The sequence below is a fragment of the Heterodontus francisci genome, chromosome 1 (assembly GCF_036365525.1).
Source record: "Heterodontus francisci isolate sHetFra1 chromosome 1, sHetFra1.hap1, whole genome shotgun sequence".
Taxonomy (NCBI): Eukaryota; Metazoa; Chordata; class Chondrichthyes; order Heterodontiformes; family Heterodontidae; genus Heterodontus; species Heterodontus francisci.
The window spans coordinates 91162572-91188957 of NC_090371.1; the positions used below are offsets into that span (position 1 = coordinate 91162572).

At 42.8% G+C, this 26386-nt stretch overlaps 1 protein-coding gene across 1 annotated transcript in view; it reads left to right on the forward strand.

Moving 5' to 3' along the window:
* Positions 1-3691: 3691 nt before the first annotated feature.
* parp8 (poly (ADP-ribose) polymerase family, member 8) overlaps positions 3692-26386 on the forward strand; it is a 475386-nt gene continuing 452691 nt past the window's right edge. Inside the window, exons 1-2 of the mRNA XM_068032748.1 lie at positions 3692-3884; positions 4381-4435. Of these exons, the coding sequence (XP_067888849.1) occupies positions 3794-3884; positions 4381-4435 (146 nt within the window). The 5' untranslated portion in view covers positions 3692-3793. The remainder of the gene's footprint in view (positions 3885-4380; positions 4436-26386) is intronic.

Consider the following 26386-nt stretch of genomic DNA (forward strand, 5'->3'; position numbering starts at 1 on the left):
ATCCTTCGTGGAAATGTTGTGCACCTTTTAACTACAAGTCCATCAGGCAATGGTCCACACATAACGTCCTTGAGGCCCCGAGGGCAAAGGAGATGGTGAATCCTGTTGGATGGTTCCCCGTGCAGACTGTCAAACTCATTTGGCAGAATGCCTCATTGCCAGACCTTTCAAACAACCACCAAGATGTAGCTTGGCTGGTGGTGAGAAGGGCCCTCCCCATCAGATACTTCCTGCATGCCCGGAATCTCACTGCCTCCTCACACTGCCCTCGAGGCAGCTGCAGTGGGGAAGAGACCATCGTCCACCTCCTTCTGGAATGTGCCTTTGCAAAGCAGGTCTGGAAATAGATGCAGTGTTTTTTGTCGAGGTTCATCCCGAGGAGCTCCATAATGCAAGATTCTGTGTTCTACGGGCTATTCCCAGGGATGCACACCGAGATAAACATTACCTGCTGCTGGAGGACCATCAACTTAGTGAAAGACGCTCTTTGGTCTGTCTGAAACTTGCTGGTCTTCCAGTGCAAAGAGTTGTCCACAACCAAGTGTTGCAGACTGGCACATTCCAAGGTCCAGAACTATATGGTGAGGGATGCGCTAAAGATTGGGGCATCAGCCGCAAAGGTTCAATGGGGAAAGGCCACTGTGTAAGATCTTCCCGCCATAATATACCAAGGGGTTTGACCCCATGAAAAACCTGTCGGGCTCTATGCACCAGAGAATGGTTTTGTTATGTATTGCCAATGTATATTGTATATAAAATGGAATGGCAAGAGTTGTGAGGCATCTCATGTTCTGTATCAAAGGAATCTGATATCTTGCACTTTCTGAAATGTCAAATTTGAACTGGTTTGTAATGTGTTTTAAAAATTTTTTATGAATAAATTAGGTTTTTGAGGGAAAAAAACCTTGGAGGTTAAATCACACTGATAAATTGAAAACATTTCAATGGATGTGTTATTGCCTTGTACCACTTTCCAGGCTGACTCTTAATCCATATTGTCATGCCAGGCCCCCACCTGCCAAGAATGAGGCTCATTAATTTTGTCATGAACATTGATTTTGAACAGTTACTGGAGCGAAAAAAGGACTTGTTAAACAGATCAGTTGTGGCTGGTCAAAATGGACTTTTGATCACCACGTTGAAGGTGGGGGAGCTCCCATTCCAGCTTGACTGCTAAAATGGCCAAATACACAAACGGACATGGTTAAACCAGCTAGTCACATGACTAACCTGCTGGGCAACCTGAGTTTTTTGAATTTGTACAAACAGTTTGAGTGGAGTATCTGTTTGCTCCTGGACTGAGAAAGTCTCTCCTGTCTGCCTGCTCCCATCTCTTTCTCACAAGCCTCTGAATCCACTGAAGACACATGAACCCCAAAAGAGAAAAGTCTCCCACAGCGAACAAGATTTAAGAAGAATACTGGGCCCCAATGAAAAGCAAGATCTACTTACAATCAAGGACTCTACAGTGAGCTCGAAGAAATCTCTTCAGATATTGCCTCAAGCTTTTCCACTTTATTTTTTTCTTCACCTCTTTTCTGTTTCTATTTGCATGTGTGTATCGCGTATGCATGCGAGCGTGGGCGCGTTGTGTATCCGTAGGCATTAACTGAAATAGAGTTTAAGTTTAGTAATTTCAACCTTTCTTCTTTAAACCTAAGAAAGCCTGCTTGTGCTGGTTTCTTTGCCTTATAATTTGAAAGTGGTGAACAAGGATTCACCAAGAGGGAGCTAAAAACACGGTGTGTTTAAAATTAAACCCTGTTAAAGTAAGACCAGGTGAAGGCGGAAAGGGAACCCTCAACCTCTTTCTCACCTGGTGGGTAACGATATCAATTTACTTCCAGATATCCATTATTTTTCTATTTAAATATGATTACTCTGAGACTTGCTATACTCATAGCCAGAGTACAAATGCTCAACAGAGTCATCCCAGATACCTTAGAAATAAAACACAGTTGGAGGGAGTATAATGGGGTTTAAACTCATAAAGTGGATATTACCATTTCTCATGGTGGATCCTCCGTGTTCTATTATCTGTATGTTGTACATTTTTGTTACCCAGTCAACACAGGTTCTGAATTGTTGAAAGTCATTTATCTATCGATCATCACTTTGAGTTACAACCGCGGCAAAGCTGCTTGCATTTTATTCAATAATTAACAGTCGCTCGGGTTATTTCAAAACAGCGTAGAAACGAAACAACTCAAGTGACTGGCTTTCTGAATAAAGTGTATAAACAACATGGATTAAAACCTTGGTCAGGACCCTTTGAAGACAACAGCCAGCTACTGTAGGATTAATATCATTTAATCTCCACTTTATTTCACGGTGGTCCCTAAAAAGGGGGAAGGAACGAAAACCCCAAAGAACGGCGCGGGATTTTAACTCCAGATTAGGCACATATTCTCGAAACTAACTGTGAACACAAATGACGCAATTTGCAAACCGTCATAACCATGAAATTGAATGCTGTAATGTTCACAATGCTTCATTCAATTCAGCTCATGTGAAAACAAGAGATCGACTGGAAGAGGAACGCGGTAACAATGCTGTGTGAATGCACATTCAGTTTCAGAGTGGAAATTCCCTAGAAAGGGAAACCGTCCCACGTGATTTACAGAGACAGAATGTAATTTTGAATGAGTGCACTTGTGGCACCTGAAGTGAATCTTTTATTCAGAGGCTCATGTGGTCCAGTGTGGAGAGCAAGGAAACCCGCTGGCGCTCGTTCTGCTACTATAGGGCTCAAGGGCCTGAGTCCCAATAGGTCTTTTCATCTATTGTAGACTGACATCACGATAACTATTTAATTAAAACAAAATCATTTACAGCATAAATATTTTCACATGTGGGGCTACTGGTCAGATTCCCTAAAGGTTACGGAGTGAAAAAAAAATCTTTCCACCGAATTTACGAACAGTAATATAAATTGCAATTGCAGCTTTTAAAATGCAATGATGAAATAAAAATGTATTCTGAGAAATTAATCAAACATGATAGATTTGCACTTTATATGTTACAACGTTGGTGTTTTTAATAATTATATTCAGAATAAATAATAAGCAAAGAACCGAATTAGTGAAATTGCCACGTCGTGTTTATTGAATCAACCAACCCCCCCCCCCCCCCCCCACAGACACACACAAAACTGGCATCTGGCATTTATTAGAGCAGAGGGTGAGTGAGTTCTGTCAAATCTGTGTTGGAAATCAGATTTCTTCATAGGGTGACGCTGTCACATTTTACCTGATGAACTGATCTGTGGGAGCCTTTCAATTCCTACGTTGGTCCAATTACAAAAAAAGTGGGCAAATACTGTGTGGCTTCCATACCTGCTTAGATCGACAGCGCCGGTCACAGGTTGGATATTACCCGCCCTGAAAAAAAATGCAGAAGGAATAACTAATGAAGAAATCGGGCTGGAAGAAGAAGAAGCAGTGGGCTGGCGCTTTATTAGCTTTCGAAATCGCGAAGCCTTGTGGAGCTGGGTGTGTGTATGTGTGTGTGGAGGCTGCGGCGGCCCGTAGTACAGTACATCTCGGAAGAAGAGCAGCTGGATCGCTATTGTCATCTTTGACCAGCTGGAATCCAGCAGCTGCAGCACCGCCTGGACAACAGCAGCCCCGCACCCAGCAAAGCCATCTCCCCGGCACTAGCACCGCCTCCCACCTGCACCACACTGGGGACTGTGACCTTGAGCTGAGCAGCGGCTCCATTCGCATTTCTGCTTTACTGGAGGAGGGGGAGAAAAGAAAGGAAAACAAAACATTTCTCTCTCTGTTTACACTTCATGGGGATGTGTTCAAGGCAGGAGCGGATACAGACAGACATAGACAGCGTACTCCAGAGGTGCAAGGCGGACAAGGACTGCCTGTTTTCCGGTAAGATTTCCTTATTATTAAAAAAGACACATCCTAAATGTTGTTTTGTGTTGGTATTAAAATCCCGGCAGTGTGCTGTCATTGTATTTGCATTTGCTTCATTGACAGCATGCAGTCAGAAAAGCAAGCTATTCTCAAATACATTCCGTGCATTAATTTACAATTGAGATTTTTTGAATACAATCTCGATGTGATGGAGCAGATGGAGGAATGCGACTGTATTTGCAGTTTCTGTTCATTTCCATGGATCTGCACGTTCGCATCGACAATTTTGTTGTCGTTATGGAAACACTTGTTGCAGAGAAACGTACAGTAAATGCCTAGCTCTGTGGAGTGCTCTATCGCAGACTCTAACCTGCAATTGATTATTTCAATGGGGCTGCATTTGTCTCATTTAATCCATTCTTGGCAGATCTCGCCAACACAACAGGCAGCTCAAAATTCGGTGGATGGTTTTATTCTTGTCTTTTTTTATATTTCTTTTCTCCTGTTTTAGATTTCAGATATTCCGATTCTACGTTCACCTACACATATACAAGAGGCTCGAAGAGGTAGGGTAAAACTTTCTCCCCCCTCCCCCAACCCCCCAAACAAATAAAAAGTTTTGTGTTTTTTTGTGGGCCCAGACGTTGGTATAATTTGGGTATTTGGAGTTGCTCGGAACTTCCGTATCTCCGGCTAATAAGTTACGTTGAAGAAAATTAAAAGGATGGTTGTGTTTCGATAAAGCTTCATATGAACTACATGGAGCAATAAAGACATGTTCTGGATTGCGGAACGGTTGTTTTGAATGAGGCAGCATTGCACTTGATCTCATTTGCTTAGATACAAACCTGATGAAAACCTCCAAAAAAGTCTCTACGTCACATCCTATGCAATAAGCTACTCTCAAAATATTGGAAACAGCGACGTACACTTAGACCCATAGCTGAATATATGTTAGTATATTTGATGGGTTTATAGCCATTATATTAAGTAAGCTGAATATGTCCAACTTGCCATATATGCTTTCTATGACGGTAAATAAATACATTATATTTGCCATGATATTGCTGAGTAACAATATTCTCCGAAACAAATATGAGTCGCTGAGTTGTGACATTTGTTGCCCCCCCCCCCCAACACTGAGCATTCGCACTGCATTAAAATCAAATTCAAGTACTGTAAATTTTTGAGAGAAAAATGTTCTTTGATAAGATTCTAGTTGTGACAGCTCTCACTATCTGTCTACCAGTGGCTTCTTCTGGTCCACTATTCTATCTCTTTAAATATTGTTATGTGCAAGGAAGCACATTTGTGATAAACCAGTTGAGCGTGGCAGATATGAAAACCCAAGGTTAGGAACGGACTTTGTTTTGGATTTAAGACATGGTATGAAGTAGGTGGTGTTTTTTTTTAAGAAAAGGGGATTTTTTTTAGATTGACGGGCCGAGTCTGCTACCACTTCATTTTTTGCTAGTAGTTCGAATGATTGTGCAACCACGACTAAGAGGAAATAAGCATTGTTCAGACTCGAAAGAGGTTTTGAAACACTGACCATGTGCTCAGAAACCTGTTTTTACACAATACGCTGAGAGAATGTTCATCTCAATTATAATCCTGTCAGCGCTGTCCAGGAGTGTACAGTTAGAACGAGACATGGATGAAGAAAATAGCACACATTGTATGCAATTTAATTGATTGGTGCTTTCATGTTATATTTTACCTACTCGTGAATGGATCATAAACACCTATTTCAGTGATAATAGGGACAGGAGAATGCCGTTCAGCACCTCAAGCCTATTCCACTATTTAATTAGATCATACCTGATCAGTACTTCAACTCCATTTATCCACCTTTGCTATATATCCCTTGATATTCTGACCTAACAAAAAAAAAATGATCTCAGTCTTGGAAATTTACATTGACCTAGCCTCAATAGCCTTTTAGGCACGAGATTTCCATGACCCTTTCTCCAAAACAGTACTTCCTGATTTCACTTCTAAATGGCCCAGCACTAATTATAAGATGATGCCCTCTTGTTCTGGATTTCCCTACCAGAGAAAATAGCTTCTTTGCATGTACTCTATCAATTCCCTTTATCATTTTAAAGATTAACTCCTCAACCTTCTAAACATTAGGTCATGCAAATTAAGTTTATGCAACCTCTTCTCACAATTAAACCCTTTTACCCTTGATATCATTCTCATGAATCTGCACCGTGCCTTCTCCAAGGACTCCATATTGTTCCTAAAGTTTAGCACCCAAAATAGAATATTGTGCTCCAGGTGATTGAGTCTGGCCAAGGCTCTGTACAACAGAAACATAACCTCCATCCCTTTGTATTCCACGCTCCTTGGGAGAAAGGCAAAATTCCAATTAGATAACATTCCCTTTATTTCTACTCCCCATCTCCTACCTTCCAACCAATTATCACAAGGTTACCTCGAATTCAATGTGCTTTCACATTTGTTAATACTCTTTTGTGACAAAACTTTATAAATGCTTTCTGGAAGTCCGTATAAACAACACCCATAGACTCATCGAGCCATCAGGCTAAAGACTTCCTCAAAAATGCAACTAGATAAGTCAGGCATGACCAACCCTTCACAAGTTTATGTTGACTCTTTTTGATCAGCTTATACTTACATGTCCAAGTGCTTAGCCACCCTATCTCTGATAATGGATTTCACTAGCTTTCCCACAAATGACATTAAACCAACGGGTCTATAGTTAAATAAATGTAAAATACTGCAGATGTTGGAAATCTGAAATAAAAACAGAAAGTGCTGGAAATACTCAGCAGGTCAGGCAGCATCTTTGGAGAGAGAAGTTACCTGGTTTCTCTCTCGCTCTTCTTCAATATTTGCAATCTTCCAATCCAAAAGCACAATTCCTGAATCTAGAGAGTTTTGGAAAATTATGACTTATATATCTGCAATTTCCCCATTGTTTTAATATTTCATGATGGAAATCATCAGGACTTGGAGAGTTGGCCATCTTAAGTCCCATTATTTCCTCCATTACCATTTTTTACTTATATTAATTCCAATAAGTTTGTCCCCTTTACTTATTTTTGTCTCACTATTAGTTTGTTCTCTTCCTGCACTGTGAAAACAGATACAAAATATCCATTTAGCAAGTCTTGCTTATCCTTACTGCCCATTACGATCTTGGCTGCATGTCTTTAATGGGCCCTTATTCCCCATGACCAGTCTCTTACTCTTAATATATTTATGAAAACTTTTGATTTAGCTTTGATATTGCAAGACTTTCGATGCTTAATGGAGGATGTAACTAGTAGAGTTGATGAGGGTGAGCCAGTGGATGTGGTTTATTTGGACTTTCAGAAGGCTTTCGACAAAGTCCCACAAAAGAGATCAGCATGTAAAATTAAAGCGCATGGGATTGGGGGTAGTGTATTGTGATGGATAAAAAATTGGTTGGCAGACAGGAAACAAAGAGAAGGGATAAATGGGTCTTTTTAAGAATGGCAGGCAGTGACTAGTGGGGTACCGCAGGGATCGGTGCTAGGACTGCAGCTATTCACAATATACGTTAATGATTTAGATGAGGGAACTAAATGTAATATCTCCAAATTTGCAGATGACACAAAACTGGGTGGGAGGGTGAGTTGTGAGGAGGATGCAGAGAGGCTTCAGGGTGATTTGGACAAGTTGAGTGAGTGGGTTAATGCATGGCAGATGCTGTAAAATGTGGATAAATGTGAGGTTATCCACTTTGGTAGCAAAAACAGGAAGGCAGATTATTATCTGAACGGCAATAAACTGAGAGAGGGGAATATGCAGCGTTACTTGGGTGTTCTCGTACACCAGTCGCTGAAGGTAAGCATGCAGGTCCAACAGGAGGTAAAAAAGGCAAATGGTATGTTGGGCCTCATAGCGAGAGGATTCGAATACGGAAGCAGGGATGGCTTGCTGCAATTATACAGAGCCTTGGTGAGGCCACAACTGGAATATTGTGTGCTGTTTTGGTCTCCTTATCTGAGGAAGGATGATCTTGCTATAGAGGGAGTGCAGCGAAGGTTTACCAGACTGATTCCTGGGATGGCAGGACTGACGTATGAGGAGAGATTGAGTCGGTTAGGATTATATTGGCTGGAGTTCAGAAGAGTGAGGGGGGAGCTCATAGAAACCTATAAAATTCTAACAGGACTTGACAGGGTAGATGCAGGAAGGTTGTTCCCAATGGTGGGGGAGTCCAGAACCAGGGGTCAGAGTCTAAGGATACGGGGTAAACCTTTCAGGACTGAGATGAGGAGAAATTTCTTCACCCAGAGAGTGGTGAGCCTGTGGAATACCACAGAAAGCAGTTGAGGCCAAAACATTGTATGTTTTTAAGAAGGAGTTAGATATAGCTCTTGGGTCTAAAGGGATCAAAGGGTATGGTGCGAAAGCGGGAACAGGCTACCGAGTTGGATGATCAGCCATGATCATAATGAATGGTGGAGCAGACTCAAAGGGCCGAATGGCCAACTCCTGTTCCTATTTTCTATGTTCCTATGCTTGGGGTAATAGAGTATGCACTGGACTCCATGGAAAATTTTTATCATGAAAATGAACTATTACGATACATTCCCCATAGAGTATATTTGTTTTAAAAAGTGACCATATTATGAATTTCCAGAACTGTGTAACAACAATTAATATTTCAGGACTTTGTATCCTTCTTACTTACCACTGATTAAAAATTTAATTATAACCACATTGATAAAAGCAGCATTGCAGGTCAGCAAAGCAATTAAAAGTGCTAACAAATCCCTGGGATTTATTTCTAGGGGTATTGAATTCAAACGTGGTGCAGTTATGTTAAACTTGTATAGGAACCTGGTCAGGCTGCACTGAGGAGACCAGAAATGTGCACAATACTCTCAGTGTGGCCTGACCATACTATAGAAAGGATATAAAAGCACTGGAGAAGTGGAAAAAAGGTTTACAAGGCTGGTACCTGAACTGAGCGATTACACCTATTTGGAAAAATTGAACATGTTGGGGTCTTTTCTTTAGAAAAGAGAAGACCTAGAGGTGACCTGATAAAGTTTTTCAAAGTGATGGACAGGGTAGATGTGTAGAGAATGTTTCTACTTGTGGGAGAATCCAAAACTAGGGGCCATAAATCAAAGATAGTTACTAATAAATCCAATAGACATTTCTTGACTGAGTGGTTAGAATGTGGAACACACTAACATAGGAAGTAGTTGAGGTAAAAAGCTTAGATGCTTTCGAAAAGAAACTAGATGAATACATGAGAGTAAAGAGAATAGAATGGTACGCTGAAAGGTTGAGGTGAGGTAGATGGAATGGAAGGAGACACATGGAGTATAAACACTAGCACAAACTAGTTGTGCTGAATGGCCTGTTTCTGCACTGTCTGTTCTATGTAATGAAACTGTGCTGAAGATTGTTCTGTCACTTGACTTTATGTAGTGTGTAGTTATTCCTGTGGTACAATGCTCACTGTATATACAGCAAGGAGTCCATTGTAACCTAAATTAGAGTCAGCCTTGGTTCAGTGTACTCTCACCACTGAAGTAGAAGTTCCTAGGTTTAAGCCCCTCTCTAGAGAATTGAACATATAACCTAGGCTGACACTTCAACACAATATTGAGGGAGTGCCGTGCTGCTGGTGCTTCCATCTTTCAGATGCTAAACAAAGGCACAATCTGTCCTCCCAGGTGGACGTAAAAAATTGTATGGCACTATTTCGAAGAAGAGCAGAGGTACTCTCCCGGTATTCGGTCAATATTTATATCTCAACCAACATTACTACAATAGATTATCTGGTCATTAATCTCATTGCTGTTTGTGGAACCTTAATGTGTGTAAATTGGCTGCTACATTTCCCTACATTAGAACAGTGATTACATTGTAAAAGTATTTAATTTTCTTTCAAGCACTTTAGAACTTCATAAGGTCATGGAAAATGATGTATAAAGACAAGTTGTTTCTTAAATAAGACCTTAAACAGTTTCTGAAATGAAGTGCATTTGTGCTGCATCCACTCTTGTTTTGCTTTATTATAGATAAATCCTATGCTTATAAGTAGCAAGTTCAACATTATCTTGGCAGAAAGCAGAAATAGCAACATTTAAATTAAAAAGGCATTTTTCACAACACAAGTATTTTATTTTATTACCTGGCCTAGATAACCAGGACTCTAACGGAGAGGGCTGGGCAACCATGGGCATCTTAATGACTTAACTCAGCCAAGAACCTTATCATGGTTTGATGCCATGCCCAGTAAATTGGCAACCTGGTGTTCAGAGGTTTGCAGGAATGGAAAGAGAGCCTGGATTTGAATGTCAGTCTGAAAACAGAACCTGTCAGGCATGCTGCACTGTTAAGGCACCTGCGTTGTAAGCATTTTACTTTAGGACCTTCAGGATCCCTAAGATCAAGAGGCTAATTATAAAGGCATTACACAGTAAGGACAATTTGGGATGGGCAACAAAAGCTGAACTTGCCAGCGATGCCTATATTACAGGAACGAATATAAAAATGTCTTATGCCTCTTCATGCAAACCACATTTATTTGGTGTCATTTCCTGCTTTGTTCCAATAGCAATTGATTCATCTTGCAAATTATTGAGTTGGTTATAAACAAGTATATGCTAATTAGATTTTCAAAAAAATGGATAAAAGGTAATTTTAAGCAGGAGCATTAAATCAATTAAAACTTAAAATTAGCAGGATGTAACGAGTGGTCTTCCTGGCGATCTGGAATGGGGCCTTAGCTTTTGGGAGCAGGAAATTACAAAGGGACATTGAGAGATGAAATGAGTGGAGAAAACTGTGATAGTAGGGGTTCATTGTGGAAAATTTGAGATTATCCACTTTGGATACAAGAAAAACAATTCATATTGTCTAATAGGGAGAGAGTGGAACCTGTAGAGGAGCAAAAGCATTTTGGTGTCCATGTACACAAATAACTAAGAGTTAGTGCACAGGTACAAAATGTAATTAAAAGGGTTAAAGAAATAATGACCTTTATCTCAAGGGGGCTGGAGTAAAAAAGTGGGGAAGTGATGCTTCAGTTGTACAGAGCCTTGGTCAGACCCCATCTGGAATACTGCGTTCAGTTTTGGGCACCGCACCTCAGGAAAGATATTTAGCCTTGGAGGTGGTGTGGTGCAGATTCAACAGAATGATACCAAGATAAAGATTTAAATTATGAGGACAAACATGTCATGTATTTTCTTGAATTTACAAGGTTGATTCCATAGGGTAAATACAGAGAAATTATTTCCAGAACAAAGGAACACAATTTTAAAATTAAAACGAAGCTATTTAAAAGTGAAATCAAGTAGCACTTTTCACACAAAGGATAGTATATCTCGAATTATCTTCCTTTAAAAGGCTATGAATGCTGAGTCAAATGAAATTTTCAAAATAGAGATTGATTTTTTAAAAATTATGGGCATCAAAAGATATGGATCAATAGGCGTGCATGGAAATGAGGTATCATTCAGCCATGATCTATTTAAATAGAAGAGGCTCAATGGGCCCTGAATGGTTTACTCTTGTTCAATGTCCCCGATCGCTCTAAGTTGTCAGCGAGGTTAATATTTGAACTAATGGTAATGTAGGAAATGTCATGGCCACACATTCTACAGCGCTGTATGGGGTTTATTTCGGCATGGAATAGGCCTTTGGTTGCCAAGTCCACTAGTCTACACTGCTTTAGTTGATAGTAAGAATAGAGTTTTTTATTTCCTACAGGGCACGAGTCCAAAGTCTCGTGACTGAATTTATGTTATGACTTGAGTGCAGAAGTAGTTTTGCAGGAAAATAGTTGCATTTGAAGCATCTTTTGGTGGAGAATAAAGAGAACTTCACTTGGCATTTGACTTGCTTGATAAAGATACTTGGTGCGAGAATATAAATTAATACTACTCTCTCCAGCACTGCCAAATTAATGACCACTAAATTGACTTCTCTTTCGAAAGAAATTCCAGGTTCTTTTTTTGCAGAAGACAAGAAATATACCCTAATATAAAAGCAAAATACTGCGGATGCTGGAAATCTGAAACAAAAACAAGAAATGCTGGAATCACTCAGCAGGTCTGGCAGCATCTGTGGAAAGAGAAGCAGAGTTAACGTTTCGGGTCAGTGACCCTTCTTCGGAACTCTACCCTGTTAAGTTTTGGCAATATTTATGCTTTGTTTTAAGGAAATTAGAATACTTTCAAATGTACTGCACAACAGAAGGAGAGGGCAAAGGTTTGATGTTGTGAGGAACACGTTTAGGACAAGTGGCAAGACATATATACATAAAATTACATTACAAAGAATAGCATAGAAACAAGCCATTTGACCCAACTAGCCTATGCCCATGTTTATGCTGTACATGGGCCTCCTCCCACTGTACTTCAGTTCGACCTATCAAGATGTTGTTTTCTATTCCTTTCACTTCTCCTTCAAAGCATTTATGCTATTTGCCTCTGTACGTCAACATACAACAACTTGTATTCATATAGTGCCTTTAACATAGTAAAATGTCTCAAGGTGCTTCACGGCAGTGATATCAAACAAAATTTGACATCGAGCCATTTAAGGTGATGATATTAGGGCAGATGGTCAAAACACTTGGCAAACAGGTAGGTTTTAAGGAGCATCTTAAAGGAGGAGAGGTAGAGGGGTGGAAAAGTTTAGGGAGGAAATTCCGGAACTTAGGGCCTTGCAGCTGAAGGTACAGCCGTCAATGGTGAAGCGATTAAAACTGGGGTTGAGCAAGGGACCAAAATTGAAGGAGCCGATATCTTGGAGCTTTGTGGGGCTGGAGGAGGTTTCACAGGGAGAGGTGAGCCCTTGGAGTGATTAGAAAACAAGGCTGAGAACTTTAAAATTGAGGCATTGCTTATCTGGGAGCTGGTGTAGGTCAGCGAGTACAGGGGTGATGCGTGAATGGAATTTAGTGTGAGTTAAGACACGGGCAGCAGAATATTGGATGACCTCAAGTTTATGGAGGGTGGGAAATGGAAAGCCAACCAGGAGTGCAGTGGAATAGTCAAGCGAAGAGGTATCAAAGACATTGATGAGGGTTTCAGCAGCAGATGAGCTAGAGTGGAGTCGGGTGACATTACAGATGTGGAAATAGGCAGTCTTAGTGATGGTGCGGATGTGTGGTCGGAAGCTCATCTTGAGGTCAAATACAACACCAAGGTTGTGAATTGTCTGGTTTAGTCTCAAACGGCTGTCAGGGAGAGAAGTGGAGTTAGTGGCTAGGAAATGAAGTTTGTGGCAGGGATCAAAAACAATGGGTATGGTCCTCCCAATATTTATTTGGCAGAAATTTTGCTCTTCCAGTCCTTGTTGTTGGAGAAACAGTCTGAAAATTTAGAGACAGTGTCGAGAAAGGTTTGGTAAGGTAGAGTTGGTTGTTGTCAGCATACAAGTGGAAACAGCATACAGGTGTGCAGAGGATGATTAACAGTTGAAACTGGTTGTGAAGCTGGGAGGTTGAGGCCAGGATGTTTGAATCATTTAAGAAATCACTTCAGTGTTGTAATGGGAAATACGTAGGATTGGGTATTTTGGAGCAGTGAGATCAAATAGGCTGAAGTTCACTTGACCTATCCTGTGAACAAGTCATGTGGTCAAGTGAGATCTCTGTCTCATTTATACCTCCAGTAATTGCCACTCCAGCAATCCCATGAACTAAAGTAGATTGGCTAATGATGTTGTTGGTAAGAATGATTAAATATAGGGCGGAATCTTATCAGTCATGTAGAGGCGGCTTTGGTGGCAGGTGGTGGGGGGGGGGGATGGGGAAGATTTTGAAAATGGCACGTAGGGTCACCCACCCACCCACCCAACATGTTCCCACCTCTGGCCGATCTTGCTGGAGGCAGGTGAGCAATGGAAGTGGCCACCTACCCGATAGTGGTGGGTAGCCAATTAGTGCCAATTAACTGGCCACTTGGAGTCAGATAGGGGTCGTCACCGGGTAGCGGATGGGCCCCACTCCGTGGGCGAAGCCCGGCAGGTCCCTATAGGCAGCCTTCTGGTGTCAGACTGGGGGGTGCCAGTGACACCTTCTTTATTTATCCCCCTCCACAATGATAGTCTGGCAGCTGTGGCCACAAATAATGTAAAATAATTTCCTACTTACATCCGTCACAGGTGCCCTTGTGTTCTCCTGCCTGCCACAGCAGCACCCACCTCTCCAGGTGGGACTGCTGACAGGACAATGCTGCGTGCCCTCCCATTGGCCCAGCCGTGTGCCTGTCCCGCCTGCCGTCCTTAATTGGATGGCCTCTAAATTGGCTACCTCGGGTAAGAATGCGCAGGTGGGTGGCCAGACATCACCAGTGGGGTCAGGATTCGCTTTTGATTCCGACCGCTGAAAATCATTAAAGACAGTAAAAGTCCACCCATCGGCCAGAATTTTGTTTGGTCCCCTGAGGCGGGCGGGGGGCACGGAGCATTGCAACATTTGGCGGGGTGGGGGGAGGGGTGGCGGGGCAGAGGACCCTTCACCTCCCTGTCGCCAAGCGATCTTCGCTGTGACAGGATAGGCCAATGACGGCCTTCCCGCCCAGATGCCAATTGAAGCCCTTAAGTGGCTTCTTAACGACCAATTAAGGACCCCTTCCTGCCGCCCCTGAGGTCTTACCATGGTGGGGGGAGCTTCTGCCACGCACAGAGGATGCCTTGCAACACAAGGTGCCCTCCCTGCGGGATTGTGGGGGGGGGGGAATCATTCCTTCATGGATCCCCACCAGGAACCACTTTACCCCTGGGAACCCCCTGGACTGCATGACCACCCCCCATGCGCCCCCGCCGGGGCCGTCTGGACTGGGCCCGGCAACCCCGCCTTACTGACCTCTGGTCCGGAGTTCCATCGCTGGGCCTGGGTCCGAGGTCTCTGCAGTACTGGCAGCGGCCACTGCTCCTGATTGGCTGGCAGCTCTTGGAGGCAGGATCCCCGACTTTAAAGGGATGGTGATCCCAGATCCTAAAATTTTGACGTATAAAGACCAAATGATCGCTCCACGAGGGATACGAGAAGGCAGAGGTGGGGTTCCCCCGCCTTTTCTGCCTAGTACCGGTACCGGGAGCCCCGCTTCCAGCACAAAATCCAGCCCATAGTCTTTTATAAGAAGATGTTTCATTTTTAAAATGAATTGCAATCCATTGTAAATAATTACACATAAATCCTATTAATGAAATATGATTCACGTCATAGATTAAGGAGAGCTATCAAGCGCACATGAAATTTACTTATTTACAACCAGTTGATCACCCAGAACCAGTTGAGAACTTGAAAACTCCATTTGTTATTCAACAATACACTTTTTGTATGTGGACTTGTTTTCAAATCACTCCATGACCTCACCCCTCCCTATCTCTGTAATCCCCTCCAGTCCCACAACACTCCAAGATATCTGCGCTCCTCTAATTCTGGCCTCCTGAGCATCCCTGAGTTTAATTATTCCACCATTGGTGGCTGTGCCTTCAGTTGCTTTGGCCCCAAGCTCTGGAATATTCTCCCTATACCTCTCTGCCGCTCCACCACGTTTTGGGCAAAAGATTCACGGGGAATCTGAGGAAGGACTTCTTTACACAGCAGGTGGTAATGACCTGGAACTCGCTGCCCTCAAGTGTGGTGGAAGCGGAGATGATCAGTGACTTCAAGAGGAAGTTGGATGGCCACCTGAGCGAAATAGATTTGCAGGGCTACGGGGATTGAGCTGGAGAGTGGGACTGACTACATAGCTCAGTGGAGAGCCGGCATGGACTAGATGAGCTGAATGGCCTCCTTCTGTGCAGTTAATGACTCCTCCTTTTAAGACATTTCTTAAAACCTACCTCTTTGACCAAGCTTTTTGCTATCTGACCGACTATCTCCTTTTGTGGCTTTGTGTCATATTTTGTTTTACAATGCTCCAGTGAAGCACCTTGGGACTTTTTATTACGGTCAAGGCACTCTATAAATATAAATATAAATATGTTGTTGTTGGCTTTCTCACAGGTTTAGCAATCCAGCTGCCTTTTTATAGCATCAAATTTAAAGTGAATAATAAAGTTACCTTACAACAATCACTTGTACATAACCATGTACCATGTAAAAGAGGTTTGTTTTCTTTTGTTTTGGAAAAGCTTTCTCTTCCTATCATGCAAAAAACCCACACATCTTATTTTCCAGTGCACACCATTAGTTCAGTGTCATTTAAAAAAAAATAATCCTTCCTGTTACACACTGTAGCTTAGAAAGGCAAAATCCAATGGCGATAATGACAACATTGACAGAAAACTCCAGGTAATGCAATCTCTAACAGGAGAAGCCAAATGTGAAACCTTTGCAAAAGAAAAAAAGTGTGCGTAATATAACATATTTTATAAATAATTCAGATGGGTGCAATGAAGAATTCTACTTACGTAGCACTTTTGATGCCATAAAACATCCCAAGGCCTTTCACAATGCTAATCAGTAGTGGAAGAATTAGGATAGATGACTGAAAGCACTGTTGAAAAAAATAGTTTGGAGAGGCTTTCACAAACACAGAGAAGCAAGAGGGCAAAGATACTTTAGGCAGACAGTTCCAAAGAGGAGAAATGAGGCAGCTGAAGACCCTGTCGGCAATGAGGGAACAACTTTTTTGAGTGTGAGGGACATGGGGGGAGAGGAATTGTACAGAGTCAGAGGATTGAAGGCTTTGGGAAGTGGGTTAGAAGTTGCAATGCCAGGGTGAGGCAAGCCTTGGAGAGATTTGAAGGCAAGGGCAGTATTCTGAATTCAATGCGTTGGGGAATAGAGATCCAGTGGAGTGGGGTTTAGTGTGCATTAGGATGTAGATGTCAGATTTGTGGGTGAGTCGATGAGCAATGCATATGTATCTACATATTTCTAAAGAAACTCAGTAAGTAGTTTGTTTGTACACTTCAGGTATCACATTTGAGTGTCACGCTTCTTGGCAACACATTCTTCTATATGAATATTTTACATCACACTTGCAACTGAATGGCTCAGATTTCATTTTCCTAAGACAGAGACAAATCACAACTGAAGACTTCAGCAATGCACCTATCAAATGTGGGAACAGTGGTTGGATAAATTATGAGTAAAAATCCTCGAAGCAGGTATAAAACAACCAATGTAAAATGATCAGTCAGAAAAAAAGGTGTCATATAAAAAACCCCAAAGAAATGACAAAAATATTTTTGTCATTCTATTTCTCCACCATCTTGGTTTTTCCACTAAACTGAGGACTTACTAGAGAAAGGTGGGGGCAGAGGGGGGTGGGTGGGAGAGGGAAGAAAATGTTGCAAATGCATTATTCTCAACTAAAGAGACTGAATATAATGATATACCTCAACACAAACCATTCACTGAGCAAATCAGAACTAGCTTCCTGTAGGACCCACCCTTTCTTCTTCTGTCCATTATTAAAAGTGTTTTTTGTGTAAATTCATAAGAACAACATAAAGCATAAATTTTGAAAGTTTGTCTTTGCTAGCTTGAAGAGGAACTCTGTGTTACAATGTTCAAGCAGCTATTTATTTAACATGCAGCATGTTATTTGTCTGACAACTGAAAGTTTGCAGCTTGAAGCTCTGGCATTGTTTAATTTGAATACATATACTGCATGACTCTAACCGCCTAGGCACTGGAAATGGCAAAACCAGCCCTGCCGACCCTGCAAAGTTCTCCTTACTAACGTTTAGGGGCTTGTGCCAAAATTGGGAGACTGTCCCACAGACTAGTCAAGCAACAGCCTGACATAGTCATACTCACGGAATCATACCTCGCAGACAATGTCCCAGACATCACCATCCCTGGGTACGTCCTGTCTCACAGGCAGAACAGACCCACCAGAGGTGGCAGCTCAGTGGTATACGGGTGAGAGGGAGTTGCTGTGGGAGTCCTCAATATTGACTCCATGAAGTCTCATAGCATCAGGTCAAACATGGGCAAGGAAACCTGCTGATTACCAACTACCGCTCCCCCTCAGCTGATGGATCAGTGATTCTCCATGTTGAACACCAATTGTGGAAGACAGCTGAAGGTAGCAAGGTCACAAAATATCCATCACCAAGAGTGGCTCGGTAGCATCACTACTGACCAAGCTAGCCAAGTCCTAAAAGACATAGCTGCTAGACTGTGTTTGCAGCAGGTGGTGAGGAAACCAACAAGAGGGAAAAACCTACTTGATCTCGTCCTCACCAATCTGCCTGCCGCAGATACATCTGTCCATGACAGTATTGGTAGGAGTGATTACTGCACAGTCCTTGTGGAGACGAAGCCCTGTCTTCATACTGAGGATACTCACCATCGTGTTGTATGGCATCACCATCATGCTAAATGGAACAGATTTTGAACAGAGCTAGCAACTCAAAACTGGGCAGCCATAGGAACGTAGGAACACAGGAGCAGGAGTAGGCCATTCAACCCATCGAACATGCCCCGCATTCAATATGATCATGGCTGATCTTCCACTTCAATGCCTTTTTCCCACACTATCCTCATATCCGCTTATGTCATTTGTATTTAGAAATCTGTCAATCTCTGCTTTAAACACACTCAATAACTGAGTCCTCTGGGGTAGAGAATTCCAAAGATTCACAACCCTCTGAGTAAATAAGTTTCTCCTCAACTCTGTCCTAAGTGGCAAGCCCCTTAATTTGAAATTGTGGCCTCTTGTTCTAGACTCCTAAACCAGGGGAAACATCTTACCTGCACCTACCCTGTCTATCCCTTTAAGTATTTTGTAGGTTTCAATGAGATCACCTCTCATTCTTCGAAACTCTGGAGAATACAGGCCCAGCTTCCCCAATCTCTCTTCATAGGACAGTCCCACCATCCCGGGAACGAGTCTGGTGAACCTTTGTTGCACTTCCTCTATGGCAATAATATCCTTCCTAAGGTAAGGGGACCAAAACTGCTTACAGTATTCCAAGTGCGGTCTAAGATTTCACTACTCCTGTACTTCAATCCTCTTGCGATAAAGGCTAACATAACATTAGCCTTCCTAATTGCTTGCTGCACCTGCATAATAGTTTTCAGTGACTTATTGACAAGGACATCCAGGTCCCTTTGTACATCTACACTTTCTAATCTCTTACCATTTAAGAAATACTTTGCACATCTGTTCCTCCTACCAAAGTGGATAACATTTTTCCACATTATATTCCATCTGCCACGTTCTTGTCCACTCACTAAGTCTTTCCAAATCCCCTTGAAGCCGCTTTGCATCTTCCTCACAACACACATTCCCACCTAGTTTTGTGTTATCTGCGAACTTGGAAATACCAGATTTGGTCCCCACATCCAAATCCTTGATCTATATTGCGAACAGCTGCAGCCCAAGCACTGATCCCTGTGGTACCCCACTCGTCACAGCCTGCCAATGCGAGAATGACCCATTTATTCCTACTCTCTGCTTTCTGCCTGTTAACCAATCCTTAATCCATGACAGTATATTACCTCCTATTCCATGTGTTTTAATTTTGCTAACCAACCTCCTGTGGGGGACTTTATCAAAAGCCTTCTAAAAATCCAAGAATGCCACGTCCATCGACTCCTCTATCAATTCTGTTAGTAATATCCTCAAAAAACTCCAACAGATTCGTCAAACGTGATTTCCCATTCATAAATCTATGTTGACCATGCCCAATCAGATCATTATTATTCAAGTGTCCATTTATCACATCCTTTACAATAGATTCTAGCATTTTCCCAATGACTGATATAAGGCTAACAGGTCTGTAATTCCCTGTTTTCTCTCTTCTTCCCTTCTTAAATAGTGGGGTGACATTTGCGACCTTCCAATCTGCAGGAACCGCTCCAGAATCTACAGAATTTTGGAAGATGATCATCAATGCATCCAATATCTCCATAGCTACCTCTTTCAACACTCTGGGATGTAGAATATCCTGGGGACTTATCAACCTTCAGCCCCATTAATTTCTCCAATACAGCCTTCTTACTAATACTAATTTCCTTCAATTTCTCATTTCCCCTAATCCCTAGGATGTCTAATTCTGGGAGATTTCTTGTATCCTCCTCAGTGAAGACAGACACAAAGTAATCTTTTAGCTTCTCAGTCATTTCTCAATTTCCCATTATAAATTCTCCTGACTCTGCCTGTAATGGACCCATATTTGACTTAGCCAAAAGTTTCCTTTTTAGGTACCTGTAGAAGTTTTTACAGTCTGTTTTTTATATTTTTTGCTAGCTTACACTCATATTCTATTCTCCCTTTCTTTATCAATTTCTTCATCCTCCTTTGCATAATTCTGAGACCTTATTCTGAGGCACTGTGGGCCATCAGCAGCAGCAGAATTGTATTCAACCACAATCTGCAACCTCATGGCCCGACATATCCCCCATTCCATCAAGCTAGGGGACCCAACCTGGTTCAATGAAGAGTGCAGAAGGGCATGGCAGGAGCAGTACCCGGTATACCTAAAAATGAGGCATCAGCCTGGTGAAGCTACAACACAGGACTACTTGTATGCCAAGCAGCGGAAGCAGCATGCAATAGACAGAGCTAAGTGATCCCATAACCAACAGATCAGATCTAAGCTCTGCAGTCCTGCCACAACCAGTCATGAATCGTGGTGGACAATTAAACACCTGACAGGAGGAGGAGGCTCCACAAATATCCCCACCTTCAATGAAGGGGAAGCCCAGCACATAAGTGAAAAGACGAGGCTGAAGCATTTGCATCCATCTTCAACCAGAAGTGCCGAGTTGATGATTCATCTCGGCCTCCTGCTGAGGTCCCCAGCATCACAGATGCCAGTCTTCAGCCAATCCGATTCACTCCACGTGATATCATGAAATGGCTCAAGGCACTGGATACTGCAAAGGCTATCGGCCTTGACAACATTCCAGCAATAGTATTGAAGACTTGTGCTCCAGAACTAGCCATGCCCCTAGACAAGCTGTTCCAGTACAGCTACAACACTGGCATCTACCCAGCAATGTGGAAAATTGCCCAGGTATGTTGTGTCTGCACCAGTCGAAAAAACTAGCCGCCCAATCTAATCCCACCTTCCAGCACCTGGTCCATAGCCTTGCAGGTTACAGCATTTCAGGTGCATGTCCAGGTTCCTTTTAAAAGAGTTGAGGGTTTCTGCCTCCACCACCATTCCTGGCAGTGAATTCCAGACAGTTACCACCTTCTGTGTGAAAAAGTTTTTCCTCATGTCCCCTTTAATCCTTCGACCAATCATCTTAAATCTATGCCCCTGGTAAGTGAACTCTCCGCTAGGGGAAACAGGTCCTACCTGTCTACTCTATCTTGGCCCCTCATAATTTTGTACACCTCAATTAAGTCACCGCTCAGCCTCCTCTTCTAAGAAAAACAACCCTAGCCAATCCAATCTTTCCTCATAGCTCCAAATTTAAGCCCTGGCAACATTCTTGTAAATCTCCTCTGTACTCTCTCCAGAGCAATTATGTCCTTCCTGTAATGTGGTGACCAAAACTGTATGCAATACTCCAGCTGTGGCCGAACCAGTGTTTTGTACAGTTCCAGTATTACATCCCTGCTTTTGTATTCCATATGCCTTCTTCACCACTCTATCTACCTGTCCTGCCACCTTCAGGGACCTGTGGACATGCACTCCAAGGTCTCTCACTTCTTCTACCCCTCTCAACATCCTCCCATTTTTTTGTGTATTCCCTTGCTTTGTTTGCCCTCCCCAAATGCATTACCTCACACTTCTCTGGATTGTATTCCGCCATTTTTCCGCCCACTCAACCAAACCATTGATATCATTCTGGAGTCTACAGCTATCCTCTTCATTATCAACTACACGGCCAATGTTTGTGTCATCAGCAAATTTCCCAATTATGCCTCCCACATTTAAGTCCTAATCATTAATATATACCACAAACAGCAAGGGTCCCAACACTGAGCCCTGTTGAACACCACTGGAAACCACTTTCCATTCGCAAAAACAGCCGTCGATTACTACTACCTTTTGTTTCCTGTCACTGAGCCAATTTTGGATCCAACCTGCCACATTCCCCTGTATCCCATGGACTGCCATTTTACTGACCAGTCTACCATATGGGACCATGTCAAATGCCTTACGAAAATCCATGTCGATCACATCCACTGCACTACCCTCATCAATCATCCTTGTTACTTCCTCAAAAAACTCAATCAAGTTAGTATGACATGACCTTCCCTTAACAAATCCATGCTAACTATCCCTGATTAATCCATGCCTTTCTAAGTGGCAGTTTATCCTGTCCCTCAGAATTGATTCTAATAGGTTACCCACCATCGAGGTCAGACTGACCGGCCATTAATTATTTGGCCCATCCCTCACACCCTTTTTAAACAATGGTACAACGTTCGCTGACCTCCAATCCTCTGGCACCTCTCCTGTATCGAGTGAGGATTTGAAGATAATCCTTTGCGCATCTGCTATTTCCTCCCTGGCTTCCTTTAACAACCTGGGATGGAGGTTTGTTAACAAGATGGAAGCCCATAGAATTAAAGAGAAAGTGGTGGCATGCATACAGAATTGGTTCAGTGACAGGCACCAAAGGGTGGTGGTGGATGCATGTTTTTCAGACTGGCAGGTGGTTTGCAGTGGTGTTCCCCAAGGGTCAGTTACTCTTCTCAATTTTGATAAATGACCTCATAGAGTCATACAGCACAGAAACAGGTCCTTAGGCCCATTATGTCCGTGCCGGCCATCAAGCACCGATCTATTCTAAACTCATTTTCCGGCACTTGGCCCATAGCATTGTATGCTATGGCGTTTCAAGTGCTCATCTAAATACTTCTTAAATGTTGTGAGGGTACCTACCTCTATCACCCCTTCAGGCAGTGTGTTCCAGATTCCAACCACCCTCTGGGTGAAAAAGTTTTTCCCTATCTCTGCCCCTCAGAATTTTGTATACCTCAATCAGGTCCCCCCCTAAGCCTTCTCTGCTCTAAGGAAAACAACCCTAGCCTATCCAGTCTCTCTTCATAGCTGAAATGCTCCAGCACAGGCAACATCCTAGTGAATCTCCTCTGCACCCATTCCAGTGTAATCACATCCTCCCTATAGAGTGGTGCCCAAAACTGTACACAGTACTCCAGCTGTGTCCTGACTAGCATTTTATACAGCTCCATCATAACCTCCCTGCTGTTATATTCTATGCCTTGGCTAATAAAGCCAAGTATCCCATATGCCTTCCTAACCACTTTATCTACCTGTGCTGCTACCTTCAGTGATCTATGGACAAGTACATCAAGGTCCCTCTGACCCTCTGTACTTCCTAGGGACCTACTATCCATTGTATATTCTCTTGCTTTGTTAGTCCTCTGAAAATGCATCACCTCACACTTCTCAGGATTAAATTCCATTTGTCACTGCTCTGCCCATCTTACCAGCTCAGCTATATCGTCCTGTAATCTAAGGCTTTCCTCCTCACTATTTACAACACCACCAATTTTCGTGTCATCTGCGAACTTACTGATCATACCTCCTATATTCACGTCTAAATCATTAATGTACACTACAAACAGCAAAGGTCCCAGCACCGATCCCTGTGGTACACCACTGGTCACAGGATTCCAATCGCAAAAACAACCCTCGACCATCACCCTCTGCCTCCTGCCATTAAGCCAATTTTGGATCCAAATTGCCAAATTGCTCTGGATTCCATGGGCTCTTACCTTCTTGACCAATCTCCCATGCGGGTCCCTATCAAAAGCCTTACTGGAGTCCATGTAGACTACATCAACTGCTTTACCCTCATCTGCACACCTAGTCACCTCCTCGAAAAATTCAGTCAAATTTGTTAGACACGATCTCCCCCGACAAAGCCATGCTGACTATCCCTGATTAATCCCTGCCTCTCCAAGTGGAGATTAATCCTGTCACTCAGAATATTTTCCAATAGTGTCCCTACCGCTGATGTTAGACGCACTGGCCTGTAATTACCTGGTTTATCCCTGCTACCCTTCTTGAATAATGGTACCACATTAGCTGTCCTCCAGTCCTCTGGCACCTCTCCTGTGGTGAGAGAGGATTTGAAAATTTGTGTCAGAGCCCCTGCTATCTTCTCCCTTGTCTCACATAGCAGCCTGGGAGAAACCTCATCTGGGCCTGGGGATTTATCCACTTTTAAGCCCCATAAAGCCGCTCATACCTCCTCCCTTTCAATGCTAATTTGTTCAAGTATATCACAATCCCCCTCCTTGATCTGTAAACCTACATCATCCTTCTCCATAGTGAACACAGATGAAAATTAATCATTTAAAACCTCACCTATGTCCTCCGGCTCTACACACAGATTGCCACTTTGGACCCTAATGGGCCCTACTCTTTCCCTGGTTATCCTCTTGCTCTTAATATACTTATAAAATGCCTTAGGGATGACACAGATACAGATGATACAAAACTTGACAATGTAGTAGATAATAATGAGGATAGTTGGAAACTTCAGGATGACACAGATAGGATGGTGAAATGGCCAGAAGCATGGCAGAGAAGTGGGAAATGATTTGGGGAGGGCTAACATGGAAAGAAAGTATACTACAAATAGCATGATTTTGAGAAATGTAGATGAGCAGTGAGACTTTGGGGTCTATATACCCAAATCTTTAAAGGGAACATGGCAAATTGATAAGAGGATTCAAAAAGCATATGGGTTACTTGGATTTATAAATAGAGGAATAGAATATAAAAACAAAGGGAACGTGCTAGAACTTTATAAATCGGTGGTTAGGTCTTAGCTGGAATATTGTGAACAATTCTGGGTACTGCACTTCAAGAAAGATGTAAAGCACTTAGGGATGATACAGAGGAGGCTTACCAGGATGTTACCAGGGATGAGTGACTTCAGTTATGGGGTGTGGTTGGAAATGTTAGGGCTGTTCTCCTTAGAACAGAGCAAGTTGAGAGCTGATCTAACAAAGGTTTTCAAGATAATGAGAGGAGTAGATAGAGAAAAACTATTCCTTCTGGTGACTGGGTCAGTAACTAGTGGTCATAAATTTAAAATCATTGGCAAGATATCTAGTGGGGAGATGAAGAGAAACGTATTTATTCAAAGTTGTCAGGATTTGGGACACTGTACCTGAAAAGCTGGTGGAAGCTGGTTTCATAAATAATTTAAAAAGGCATTGGACAGGTTTTTGAGGATGAGGAATTTACAGGGTTACGGACAAAAAGTGAGGGTGTAAGACTAAGCATAAATGCTATTTCAAAGAGCCAGCACAAGATGATGGGGTGAATGGCCTCCTCATGTGCTGTACATTTCTTTGATTCCATGATATCCCCTTATTCATTTACACTGCACTTCCAAAATCTCAACGATCTACCCTTTGGTCCTCTGTTTGCCACAGCATTTCTGGAGCTATTGATTTGCTCAACCACACCTCATCTCCACCTTTGATGCCTTAGTTCACAACAAAATGATCAGTCTCTCTCACCCTGGCTGTTCCCCTGGTACAGCCCTCATCTTTGCTCCTTTAACTCAAAGGGACACAGACTTGAAAGGATATGGCAGACAACTGGTTTACCCATCCACTGCAAGATCTGGCTGGACCACTTAAAACACTATCGGGTCCTGCTTTCATCTGCTAAAATTGCTCACAATTCCGGAATCAAGCTGATATGTAAAGATAACCCCTGGCTTCTTTTCTCTACTGCAAACTGTCCTCTTGAATCTCTCTCCCCTTCATTCTCACTTCCAACAATACGTTCAAGGAGCTCATGGACTTTATTGTCACTAAGATTGAGACCATCCGATCAGTTGCCTCTGCCGCGTCTCTCCCTTCCACTAGCCCACCTGGCCAAACTTCCTCTAAAGCTGCCGTCTGTCCTACCCCTGAAATCACATCATTCTCTAGTTTCTCTCCTATCTCCCCACATGCCCTCTCTGAGCTCATCTTGTCCATGAGACCCACATCTTGTACCCTGTATCCTATGCCCACTAAATTGCTGATCACCCAACTTCCCTCCCGGTCCCCATGTTAGCCGATATTTAAACGGTTCTTCCTTCAGGTGTTGCCCCTCTCTCCTTTAAATCTGCCATCAGCACCCCTCTCCTCAAAAAACCAACATTTGACCTTGCAAACTACCATTCCATCTGCAAACTCCCTTTCCTCTCCAAAGTCCTTGAACATGTTTTCACCTTTGAAATCCGTTCCCATCTGTCCTGGAACTCCATGTTTGAATCCCTTCAATCAGTTTTCCACCCCGCCGCAGTACTGAAACAGCTCTTAGCAAAGTCACAAATGACTCCTCTTCCTTCCGAACTGTCTGCAGCCTTTGACGCAGTTGACCACTTCATCCTAAAATGTGGCTACCCGACCCGAACCTGACCAGACCTGATGACGTGTCGGTTTCGGGTCGGGTCGGGTATCTCTTCCAGGTCCAGCATTTGGGCTCGGGTCGGGTCGGGCTGGATGTGGACAGTGCTGCCTTGCTCCGGGAAGTAATCATCAAATGAACATTCAGGACGTCAAGGCGGGAAACGTGCAGTCTGGACTCCGCACTCTGCAGTAAAGCCTGGCTACCCGACCAAATCCGACTATATG